The sequence below is a fragment of the Amphiura filiformis genome, chromosome 13 (assembly GCF_039555335.1).
Source record: "Amphiura filiformis chromosome 13, Afil_fr2py, whole genome shotgun sequence".
NCBI classification, from domain to species: Eukaryota; Metazoa; Echinodermata; class Ophiuroidea; order Amphilepidida; family Amphiuridae; genus Amphiura; species Amphiura filiformis.
In genome coordinates, this window is record NC_092640.1 from 45641026 (window position 1) to 45654689 (window position 13664).

Sequence of the window (13664 nt, forward strand, 5' to 3'; positions counted from 1 at the left end):
ATTCATAATGCAATTCGATATGTCTGATGTGCTCTCGTGTCCCACAAAAATACTATCGAAACGCTCAAAACGCCTCATTCCAGATCCCTTAATTTGGTTAATTTTCTTTGTCTTGTTTTATTTATTTTTTCTTTATTTTTCTTTGATTTATATTGCCAGGGAAGGAGAGGAGGAACTAAAGGCCCATTCAGTGATTTTTTTGATTTTTTTTCATCCCGACGATCGTAAAAATCATCAAAATTCAGATTTTGGATATTAGACTGCGGAACTCAGTCTTCAATGATAGTCAGTAATTTTTATATTTTGGACATTATTATCACAGTTATTATGACTATCATTTGAGGACTGAGTTCTTATGATCCGAGGAGCAGTTTCAGACAATTGCTTGGGATTATTGGGACAGAGGTTATCTTTTGAATTCTTTCATGACCACACAAGCATAGTCAAACCTGTCAAGGACACTCGGCGTGAATTGAAAGACCATCACTCGCCACAAAAGAATGTCAAAGGTCATAAAACACCAATTTGGTGTCTTCTGCTATCTAAAGGCGTATGGCTGATTTTGTACCTTTCGTCATTGTCATAGATGTGCTAACATAGCTTGCCAGTGCAGTGGTTCAGCCGAAAGCCGTGTGTCTAAGACAAAAATAATGCATTTACGTGAGTCTGTAATTTATATACCGGTACTGACAGTATATAAATTAGCTACATGTATTTGAATGGGGCTTCAACTTCGCCAATACTGTCGTTTTCCTGTTTTGTTTTTTTTGCCATTTGTTTTTCATTAAACAAATTTATAAGCGTAACAATTTGATTTTTTTTAAACTTTCGCTGGGATCACTGCATGGGACTTTGTAGCGCGGATTATTCAAAACTTGTTTTTACCTACTGCTATATAGTATTAATCCGATTATTACGTAACTTTGCCAGCTTATTCAAGACATAGGTTATGTAAGGGATAAACTGTACATGGGTATAGAGGCCCTGCATGCTTTTATCGATTGGCTCCAAACAAAGGATTTGAACCGGTGTCCTTCACTGTAATCACGGCGCAGTAGCCAACAGTCCATTCAATCAAATGTTGGCAGTGTGCGAGACGAACGATGTATAAATCTAGAGGTCACATCATCACTTATCATGCTTATTGTTGTCCAATGCATATACTGTGTGTATTGTTCCCGGAATTGTCAATGCAGTCAAGCAAACAGGTATTATATTTTGAAAAGGCCGCTATAGTATATTCACAGGGGTGTCTTGAATGGCCAATCATATGGGACATAATCAAATTGCAGTGACTGCTTCCTTTGTTACCACATGTCAGTCATCTTGTGATTATTGGACCATGTAAACCTGCAAAAAACGAGACAAAGTGCTGGCCCTATGCCCCATGGAAAAAATTGGGGGGGGGGGGGGTGTACCCCGGTTCTCCAAGCTTCCTCCTCCTATAATTGTAATGCAACATGATTTAGTTGTATATATCAGTGATAATAAATTAATAATCTGTACTACATGAAACATTGTAAAAATTGTCAACACTAAAGATTCAGTGATTTAAAGAGCTGACCAGAAAGAACTGACACAAACCTCAAAATGAAATTATAGATAAGACAATTTTTAACACAGGTTAAATGTAAGCCTACTTTTGTTCTGGTGTTTAAAAGTTGAACATTTGCGCGCGCAGAGCGAAAAATTTTTACACCCCCCCTACGTACCGAAAAACTTTATAACCCCCCCTGTTCATACAACCAAAACTTTTTAACCCCCTATTCAGAACTCCTAAAATTTTATGACCCCCCTACATATTTTCCAGCCCCCCACCAGAGTATTTCTGAACACTCCCTTATCTCGGGATAATTATCCCGATATAATTATGCTATCCCGGGATAAACATATGTAATATCTCGGGGTAATTATCCCGAGATAATCATGTTATCCCGGGATAATCATGTTATCTCGGGTGTTACGAGTCGTACTTGACTCAAGGCCAAAATCACCTTTTATCCGAACTCACACGAATGCACAACACAAATACACTGTTTAATTAAGCTAACAAAATCTAAATCTTTAATTGAAAGCACGTTATGATTGGTACAATATTTTACAACAAATGCACATACACAATAATCAAATATAATCACTCTTTATCTATTTAGTACTTAGCCAGCATTCTTCTTCTTGGTGATCATAAAGTTCTTGCAATGTTCTGGACGACTGATGTATTATATCCTTATTCACTTGTCCTGCATGAAAATCAGCGAAGTCCAGTGTACACTTGAGTTTATAAATATCCTTGCGTATGAAATCCTCACACAAATCTCTCTTGCGCTGCTTTCTCCTTATGCTAACTCCTTGCGCTGCTTTCTCCACCATCAACTCCTTGCGCTGCTTTCTCCACAATTAACTCCTTGCGCTGCTTTCTCCAAAATTGGTGCTATTTCCACCTTTCACACAATATCTTCAGGAAGCAGGACTGCGATGCAGTTGTTCCCACTTATTTTGACAGTTGCGTTGAATCAAAACACCAGACTTCAGCAAGTCGACAGAATATATATCCCGAGATAATCATGTTATCCCGGGATAATCAGATTATCCCGGGATGATTATCCCGAGATAATCATGCTTATTCACAAGTTTGATCACAGCTATATTGTACAGGCTATGATCTTAGGCCTATAGGCCATTGGGTTATTTTTTGGCATATTTACAATACATAAATGGAACCAGTATCCACATTTATTGTGTTTGTATAGGTCCTGTTGTAGGCCAATCAGAGCCATTTCGGCCAAAATAGCTAGTGGGATTAGGCCTAGGCCTAGTTATCTTCAGTAGAGATATCAGATCAATATAAGTAGATAGCAGATCGACATAGGCCTAGCTATCAGGCTAGATAGCAGATCAATATATCTATCTCCAGTAGATAGCAGATCAATATAGCTATTTTCAGTAGATAACAGATCAATATAGGCCTAGGTGATTAACTATCATCAGTAGATAGCAGATCAACATAGCTATCTCCAGTACATAGCAGAAAAATATAACTATCTTCAGTAGATAGTATAGATCAATATAGCTATCTCCATGCAGTAGATAGCATATTAATGTATCTATCTTCCGTAGATAACATATCAATATAGCTACCTTCAGATCAATAGGCCTATAGCTATCTTCAGTATCAGTGGATAGCAGATTAATATAGCTATCTTCAGTAGATAGCAGATCAATTTAGCTATCGCCAGTAGATTGCAGATGAATATAGCTGTCTCCAGTAGATAGCAGATCAACATTGCTATCGTCAGTAGATAGCAGATCAATATATCCACTGAAGATAGCTATATTGATCTGCTATCTACTGAAGATAGCTGTATTGATCTGCTATCTACAGAAGATAGCTATATTGATCTGCTATCTACCGAAGATAGTTATATGCATCTGCAATCTACTGGAGATAGCTACATTGATCTGCTATCTACTGAAGATTGCTATATTGATCTGCTATCTACTTTAGATAGTTATATTCATCTGCTATCTACAGAAGATAGCTATATTGATCTACTATCTACTGAAGATAGTTATATTCATCTGCAATCTACTGGAGATAGTTACATTGATCTGCTATCTACTGAAGATAGCTATTGATCTGCTTTCTACTGAAGATAGTTATATTCATAGTTACATTGATATGCTTTCCACTGAAGATAGCTAGGTCTATATTAATCTACTATCTACAGAAGATTACTAGATCGATCTGCTATCTACTGAAGATAGCCAGAAAATGGCCAGAATGGGTTTTCAGGGTATAGAAGGGGTCGAAAATGGTCCCATGTCTCGAAAATTAATCACAAGACTAGCCGTAGGCCTACATTGAAACATATATTAAATTTTCATGGATTTGCAATCGATTGGTAGTACTTTTATAGTCAATTTGTTAATTGTTGCCGAAAAGGTTTAAAATCGCGCAAAAAGAAAAGGCGTGTTTTCCCGTGTGTTTCAATGGGACGCTTAATTGGAGGTGTGCGCCTGTGTAGGCAGTGGCAGAGTCCATCATGATCATAAGGGGCTGTGGGAGGGTGAAATTGGGGGTGGGGAGCAATTTTTGGTAAGCCGAGAAGGGGGGCAAGCGATTTTGGCACACATTCTTGGGGCGCCTTTTAAATAAAATGCTTTAAAAGGCTTAGGAAAACCGTACGGAAACGCTTAAATATGCAAATTTTCCTTCTCGCTACGCTAGGCCATTTAAGGTTTGCAAATTAGGATCCCAAAAATTTGGCATGCGCAAGGGGGAGCAAAGAATTTTTGGCGGGCCGGGGGGGGGGGGGCAAGCGATTTATTTAAAATTTATTTAAACAGTGACCCAGATATGTATACTCCATCGCCGTACATCCTATGATATGAACGTCTATTACAAAATATGCATGAGCAACATTGCTGCGTTAAAGAGATTGTGCATGTACAATTATCCCAAGATAAACATGTTCTCCCGGGATTATCTCGTGATAATTATCTGGGGATAATCTGATTTTCCCGGGATAACATGATTATCTCGGGATAATTATCCCCAGATAACATGATTATCTCGGGATAATTTTTAAAAAAAATTGTTACATGTCACCCATGAGGCTCCGTACAATCTCGGGATGATTATCCGGATAATATGATTATCCCGGATAACATGATTATCCCGGATAACATGAAGTTATCATGAGATAATTATCCCAAGATAACATGATTATCTCGGGATAATTTTTAAAAAAAAGTTACATGTCACCCATGAGGCTCCGTACAAAAGGACCAAACAAGAAAACATACGACAGACAACTCCGGAGCAGTGTTCGAAATATGCCTTAAAAAGTTACAGGCCAGCCGGGCTTGACCTTAAAAAGTTACCGGCCAGCCGGGCCGGCAACTAGATGCCAGTCAGAAATACCGGCCAGGCCAAAAAGTTACAGGCCAATGGCCGGCTGACCGGCCTAGTCGAACGCTGCTCCGGAGACAACTCTCACACTCATCCGGTCCCCGGGTCCGGCCCTACATGATAGACTCTACATGTAGGCCTACACGAGATCGAATAAGCTAGGTTATGTCATGTTTAATAAAGTAGAGAAAAACAATAAATATTAATAGCAAATTTCAGAGGTTCTAAGAATCAAGGTCGATAGTCCATTTTTTTTAAATGAAAATTAATAGGGCCTACAAGTAGGCCTATCATGTTCAGAAATATCTCTGATACCAAATAGGCTATTTTGTCAAATTTGGAAAATGTGAAACCTGTGTCAGTCAATGACTGTTTAGGCCTACTAAAAACAAAGTTCATCCCACAATGAGGATATTTTCCTACAATCACATAACATGTGGAAAATAGTTTCAGGGAGTTCAATCACAGAAATAACAATTTGGAGACCTGCCGCACTCTGCCAATTTTATGAAGAAAACTTTGTACCTACAAATAACGTGAAAATTTTTGAATTGAACGATCTCCCTCGTCAACAACATCAAGAAATTCAATCTATTTAGACTCGGTATTTTATTTTCTGCAGTTGAAGAAGTTTCCCTAAGAGTGATTAGAATGGAATGGATATCTTGGAACTTTAACAGCTTCAAGAAGAGTGACCTAGGCCTACCACAGATATTATCCACAACTTCTTGAATATTCTTATGGTTTTGAAACCAGTCAAGATAAATTCATCAAAGAGTTGTGCTTTCTCCTATCACCAATTGGAATATCATAAATTATTCAATAACTAAATCTTCGAAAGTCTTGACAAAATTATAGCCTGTTTACAATTTATATATTCACCCCCCCCCCCTTTATATAGGCCTAGGCTACTGCTCAGAACAGGGATATGACTCATTGACTCATATGAGACCACAGAATTATTCTGTGTATGAGACGTACATGGACAGTGACGTAGTGTATCAATATTCATGACCTCCTTTTAAGCGCACGAATCCAACGCTTACCTAAATGTTGACTGTACCAACCAAGTTTCATGCCCATCCGACAGTTTTTACTAATTTGACCTCAGATGACCCCTGGTGACCCCGAAATGACCTTCCAAAAATTTGGCTTTAAATGGTGACTGTACCCACCAAGTTTCATGCCCATCCGACAGTTTTACTAATTTGACCTCAGATGACCCTTGGTGACCTCGAAATGACCTTCCAAAAATTTGGCTTTAAATGTTGACTGTACCAACCAAGTTTCATGCCCATCCGACAGTTTTTACTAATTTGACCTCAGGTGACCCCTTGTGACCCAAAATGACCTTCCAAAAATTTGGCTTTAAATGTTGACTGTACCCACCAAGTTTCATGCCCATCCGACAGTTTTTACTAATTTGACCTCAGATGACCCCTGGTGACCTCGAAATGACCTTCCAAAGTTGACTGTACCCACAAAGTTTCATGCCCAGCCGACAGTTTTTACTAATTTGACCTCAGATGACCCCTAGATGACCTGACCTTGACCCACTAACCAATACAAACCGGTTCTGTCTCAGGTCAAGATGCACCCACCCACCAAGTTTGAGGAACGTGCGACTCCTAGTCTCCGAGAAAATAGGCGGAAGGCAAACTTTAACCAAAACTTTAACCAAATTTGTCACATACACACACACCCCCCACATACACCCCTACATACGGAAAAGTGATTATATAGTCTCCTGCCTTATCAGGCGAGACAAAAATTGAATATATATATATGTGGGGGTATATATTTTTTTTATAAAAGTTTGGTGTCCCTATTGACCCCCGACTTCAGGGTCAACAGGGACTGCCTTTTGAACATTAGAAAAGAGCTGTAGAATGCTATGCTGGTCTCTTCAAGAAGAGCTTTAGAAGAGCTGTTTGCATCTGTGGCCATTAAAGCATAAAGAATTTAACTATCATCTAGAGGAGCTATAAATCGCTCTTGCAAATGCAACTTAAGAAGAGCTGTAGAGGAATGATTGCTCTACAATGTAGCTCCTCTCAAACGGCAGTCCCTGGGTCAATAGGGACAGCACTGGTCTTGATGAGGAAAGTACAACTTTTTTACATGTAGGGAAGGGACAATAGAAACATGTCGTCAGGGTAATTCATACCATCATAACTGATTAAAATCTGATTTCTCTACAACATTGATCAGGCTCGTCAGTACAAGAAGAGGTGGAGTAGGATGTAGTGGGGTAAGGGTGGTTGGGGTAGGGTTCTGGGTGGTAGGGAAGTAAAGTCTACACAGAAAGTAACTCAGCTGTTATAAATACGCCTAATAATTGTTTTCACAATATTTCAACATAAAAAAAAGGATGGTTTATTTACGCGCATTTTTGATACCCCATTAATTGTCCAATTTTGGTCAATATTGACAATACAGCAGTGTTTTGAAAGTAAAATACCCCCAATTTAAAAGTTGCAGTTATTTGCATTGATTTGAAGTAAGCGCGAAGATAATAGCGGGCTTTACGTGTTTACAGTGCTGGCATTATAACCATTGATCGCTGTAAACTGCAACTTTTAAATTCAGGTATTTTTGACGAATGGGGTATCAAAATGCGTGTAAATAAATCATCCTTCTCGCTATGTTGAAATATTGTGAAAACAATTATTAGTTCTGAATCTATAGGCGTACATGTATTTATAACAGCCGAGTTACTTTTTGTGCAGACTTTACAAAATGTAGGTAGGTAGGGTAAGGTGTTGGGGTAGTGGGATCAGGGTGGTGGGGTATAGACGAATCCAATTTCACGCATTCCTATACCTTAATGGCTGCCAAAGTTGGGTCCCCGTCGGCTCAATCTTACCTAAAATGTGACATAATGCGGCCTTGGAGGGTATTTTAAACTGCATTCTATCACCTGTGTTACACGTAGACAAAAGAATGATGACAGTTTACAACACAAAAGAATCTAACATCGATTTTTAGGGGTACTACACCTGCCCAATTTTGTGCCTATTTTTTTTTTTTTTTCAAAAATTATAGCGCATTGGTGACAAGTACGATATGTATATTATTGGGGCAAGGACTACAACTACTTCACTGGAAATTTTATTTCAGCACAGATAACAGTTGTGGAGTTACACTCAAAAATGAGGGAAAACCAATATTTGATCAATAAATCAATAACTACTTGCCTTGAGTTGCTGAATTTTCAGTGCAGTAGTTGTAGTCCTTGCCCCTATAATATACATATCTTACTTGTCACCTATGCGCTATAATTTTTGAGAAAAATGCAAAAATAAGCACAAATTTAGCTAGGGGTGTAGTACCCCCTTAAGCGGCTTTTTGGTGAACATTGCGGGGACCCAAAGATGGCCGACCAAATCCTGACCATGACTTGGCTTGTTGGATTCGTCTATAAGAAAAGGTATCATGGTGGTAGAGGTAGTGGATAGGGTGATGGTAGTGGAGCAGTGGATAGGGTGGTGGGGTACGGGATAGGGTGGTGGGGTAGATGGGTGGGGTAGGATGGTGAGTGCTGGGGTAGGGTGCAGGGTAGTGAGTTCTGGCAGTGGCATGATAGTATTAGGGGTGGATGAGGGTGGTAGCCTGGGTAGGGTGGTGTGGTAGTGGGGTAGGGTGGTGGGGATGGTGGGTTTAGTGAGGCTATTGGGGACAGGGTGTGGTATAGTGATTTAAGGGTGGTGGTGGTAGGGGTAAGGTGGTGGGGTAGGTTCAAGAGGGTAGTGGGGTAAGGATGGAACAGGATAGGGTGGTAGGGTAGGGTGTGGTGGGGTAAGGGTGGTTGTGGCAAGGGTGTCCCTATTCACCCCGTATTACATTGTAGGTGACATTTACCCAAAAAATATTTACAAAATTGTTATAAAAATTCCTGTCAGAATTACTAAATAATCTTTCAGAAAGTTGTAAGACCTAACAGGCTAGGTCCTGGTAAATTTCCAGCTCATTTTCTAAAATAGTGGCCGCGGGAGCAGGATAATTAGATAATTTTATTTGGACACCCTGTATCCTAAATTTATTTTTTCGCATCTGCTGAACCATTTTCTAAACCCTGTTTGATTGCTCTTTCAATCTGTGGAAATAAAAAATAAATAAATATTAACCAAATGTGAAAAAAATGAGATTTCAAAAACTTTTCACATTTTTGTCCCTATTCACCCCTGCGTCCCTATTCACCCCATTCTACGGTACATTATTATGATAAGAAAAGAGGTAGCAGGGGCGTAGCCAGCCCTCTTTGCCAGGGTGGGCAAGGCTAAAAAAATTTCCCCCAAGTTAATAAATAAATAGAGCGAAGCGGGAGGAGCAACCACCAGCGTGGGGTCCAGGGCCCCTTTTGCCCCGGAAGCTCATGGGTTTGGGGCATTTTTATACCACGAGGGGAAGCCTCATTGCATACATTTGTAATGTTTTTATGTGAAAATTTTGCCATGTAAAAATGTTAAGTTTTGATTTTAGAATTATCTGAAAGGAAACAAAAATGAATTTACAATGCAAGAACAATTAAAATAAATAAAACTCATTATTCTTCACTATTACATTCACTTGAATTATTTCCCCCTTCTCCCCTTCGTTCTCTTTCCTTCTTCTTTACATTCTTCAATTTCTTCCCCGTTCTCTCATTCCTTCCCCCTTCCATTAAGTTACTTTCCAATTACTTCCCCTTCTGTTCCTTAAATTTCCATTCTTTCTCTTTCCGTCTTCTTCATATTCTTCAGTTTCTTCCCCATTCTCTCATTCCTTCCCCCTTCCATTACACTCACTTAAATTACTTCCCCTCAAATCACTTTCCGTTCCCTTCCTTCCCGGTCCTTCTTCATATTCTTCAATTTCTTCTCCTTTCTTACACTCCTTCCCCCTGTGCATGCATTGCTTCCCCACGATAAACATGCAAGTTGTTGTTTTTTCCTCTTTTTCCCTCTTTCTTTCCCCATTCCCTCTTCCTTTTCTCTTCTTTCCTTTCAACTTCTTTTTTCCCTTTCTTTTCCCCTTCTTTTTCCCTTCTTTTCTTTTTTCTTCCCCATTTCTGTTCTCTTTTTTCCCCTTCTCGCTAAAAATTTCCCCCAGTTTTTTCCAGGGTGGGCGAGTCACCCACCCTGCCCACCCCTAGCTACGCCACTGAGAGGTAGGTTCCGCTAGAATGTACCTCATTTCTTAACCTATAATGAACCACTTGTCTTGAATCACTGAAATTTCAGTGAAGTAAATGTAATTTGATTCCTTGCCCTACATGTATACATAACTTTTGTTACTCACCCAGTGTGTATTTATTTTTTGAGAAAAAATGCAAACTTAACTTTGTCACAAAATGTATCAGGGGGGGTAGTAGTACCACCTTTTCCTGGTCTTGAGATTATCTAGTGAACCAGGAGCCATTTAAAAATGGCTCCTGGTTCACTAATTAATCACGGGATTGTTTTTCCGCAAATGTGTGGCTCCTGGTCCAGACCAGATCTGCTTATTTTGAGGCTTGACGGAAACACAAGAAATAAAGCAAGACCAATAGAGCAAAACTACATGTGCTGACACTACCTTGACTCCAGCTAGCATGGCCAGGAATGTTGACCATGTAGTGTACAACTACCAAGCACATGATTGAAGTATAAAGTCTTGTCGACTTCACAGTCATGATCATCATGATGACAGTGTCAGTGTCAGTACGTGTAGCATCATGTGTAGTAGTATACAAATATTAACTGTCTATGAGTGTAATGGTTTAAATATAATCACGAGGTGAAAGATGGATTGTTCCATTCCACGAGCGGAACGGCGAGTGGAATGGAACAATACATCTTTCACCGAGTGATTATATTTCGACCATTACACAAATTTAAGACAGTTAATATTTGTTTTATATCACTCATGCATAAATTCTATTACTAAAATATTATTTAAGGTAGGAAATACATTTTTTCATCAACATAACACCATGTTTTGCCGTGATATACTTCACATTTTGGGGTCCACCCCATAACTAAATCGGCGAGTCCAAGAGTCAGCGCACGGCTTGGCGCAGGCGCACTACGGCAGAGCACTATGATGGTAAAGTCTATCACACGGAGAGGGTGATGGTAAAAATGGCAAATGGTAATCAACCAATGAACTGTCTAGAATTTATGCATGAGTGACTGATATAATAGCTTAAAATTATCAAACTGCGAGTCAAGTCAAAACATTTGTTGAAAAAGATGTTTGCCTTTAATACTTACCTCTCTGTCATCATCATCTCCAAGTATATTTACTGCTGCAGATGATGTATCATTCCATTTCCCGATATGATCTGTGCCCCTAGGTAAGCTTATCGAAAGTCCGTTGTCACCATTGAAAACATGCACTTCCGCAGTAGTGGCGAGAACATAAAACAAGACCACTAAAAAAAATGGTAAGAAAAATATCCGACTTCCTTCCATGATGAACAATATTTCATATATGAATCATATCGTTCGTGTGATCATACTGTCACTGTTTTACATCGGGGATTTTAGTTCAGAAAATTCATTGTTGATGATACAGCAGTCACGAGGAATCGCTCTGTTTATAATTGATAAAGATTTGACCTTTGCCCCAATAGCATCATCTCCCCGAGTCAAAAGTTTGATACAGGGTGACCAAATAATTGGGGTTTATTTTTATAGTGTATGATGAAAAAAAAAAAAAAAATAGTCATTCGATAAAAATCATCACGGTGATTATTTCAGCACCCATTTTCAAGGTCAATGGGCAAAAACAAAGAAGGAAAATATAGAGGATCAGTCAGTACATAGACCAAATTGCAATTTATAGCGCCCAAATTTGGGTGTGTTTTGACTGAGTGCCTTGTGAATAATAGGCCCTATTTTGCAATAACTTCTTCTTGCACCTACTCAGGTAACACGCTATATTTGATCAAACACCTCCAATACATTTTGAGACCGGTGTATGGCGCTGATCAGGTTCTTTAAAGAAAATTCGGACTAGCGGACCTTATTTAGAATTCGGACTAGCGGGCCTTTTTTATCATTCGGACTAGCGAACCTTATATAAAATTCGGACTAGCGGACCTTATTTAAAATTCGGACTAGAGCACCTTTTTTGATTCGGATTAGCGAACCTGATTAACAATTCGGACTAGCGAACCTTTTAATAAATTCGGACTAGCGAACCTTCGGACTAGAGAACCTTCGGACTAGCGAACCGTCGGACTAGCGAACCTTTTTTTCGGACTAGCGAACCTTTTTGCGAATTCGGACTAGCGACCCTCACGTCCTCCATTGAAATACGTGTTCGGACTAGCGAACCTTCGGACTAGCAAACCTTCGGACTAGCGGTCCTTCGGACTAGCGGGTACTCGCCAGAAAGTCAGCATCCGAAAGTCTGCGTAGCATAGCACACTCCTTTGCACATGCCAAATTGTCAGTGGGAAAATATGCCCTTTAGGCCTATTTAAATTGCCTATAACTTTCGACCGTTGCATGCTAGATAGAATGTTTCTGGTCTGTTTCAAAAGCCTTTTAAAAGCGTTTTATTATAAGATACCCCATGAATGTGTGACAATACCCCCCCCCCCCCTTTGACTTGCCAAAATTCTTTTGCTCCCCATTTAAATTGCCACCGGCCTAGCCTCTCCTTTTGCCACCGGAACAAATATTAAAGCTTAATCATTGTACAGTGTGCAACTTCTCTCTCTCTCTCCCCCTCTCTCTTCTTTCTGTTTTTCTTTCTCTTTACTGTTTACTCCCGTGGTTGTTGGGTGTTTTTTTCTCTCTCTATCTCTATCTCCGTCTCTCAGTCTTAAAGTTAGGCCTATAGGCCTACAGTGGCCAGGAAACCGGGTTCTTCTTTCCCAGATCTTGTGGCTTATTTTGGGAAGGTCTCAAAACTCTTTAATTGCTCATATCTTTGGACCTGGTTGTTCAATTTCAATATGGGTTTCTGCAAAATACAGCTTTGCAAATGATTTTTACTATCTTATAAGAAACTGAAAATTTCCGAGTTCCGACTGATTTTGCTTGATCGCATCTGACGCATCACATTATATTTAAAAGTTTTTACATTCATCCAGACACAAACAATACTAGAATTATTCAGATTGTTTTAGGGGTAATGTGAGGAGGGGAGGGCCGGGGGGGGGTAACTCTCACACAAAAGTGCCTCCCACCCGCGTCCGAACACCTCTGAAATGCATCCTTAATGGTGAATTTCATATAACCAAATTGCACCCCTTAATGGCGAAACACATGCAAAATCCTACCCTATTATGGCGTAGCACATGCAAAAACGGTAACCGTACGCGTACCCTAAATGGCGTCAACTGAGAAATATCTATATTGATACCCTAAGTGGCGTAAACAGGGAAATTAGCTAATTTGATACCAAGGTGTCCTTTTGATGTTGCAGACATATAGATACTGAAGAAAACATGCACAAAAGTAACAAGAATCAATTAAAAAGTGGTGATTTTTATCAAATTAGTGCAAACTCACCCAAACAATAATATTACTAACCCTAAACGTCTATAAAGGACCCCTAAATGGCGATGCCTTCTGAAAAAGTAGCCTACCCCTTTTTCAAAAAGACGTCAACGCCGGTATGTGGTGAAAAACATACCCTTTTAGACGTTTTTCTTGGACACGGGTTCGTAGCAAGTCAAGTAGTTAGTGACCCCCCCCCCCCCCGGGGGTAGGGCAAATGAATCATTCAGGGAGGTGGAAAGTCAACAACTTTTGCGCAAATTGCTGCAAAAAGAAAT

At 39.6% G+C, this 13664-nt stretch overlaps 1 protein-coding gene across 1 annotated transcript in view; it reads right to left on the minus strand.

Moving 5' to 3' along the window:
* Positions 1-11464, minus strand: part of LOC140168411 (mitochondrial sodium/calcium exchanger protein-like) — a 96027-nt gene extending 84563 nt beyond the window's left edge. Inside the window, exon 1 of the mRNA XM_072191798.1 lies at positions 11146-11464. Within this exon, the coding sequence (XP_072047899.1) occupies positions 11146-11346 (201 nt within the window). The 5' untranslated portion in view covers positions 11347-11464. The remainder of the gene's footprint in view (positions 1-11145) is intronic.
* Between the last annotated feature and the right edge of the window lie 2200 nt (positions 11465-13664).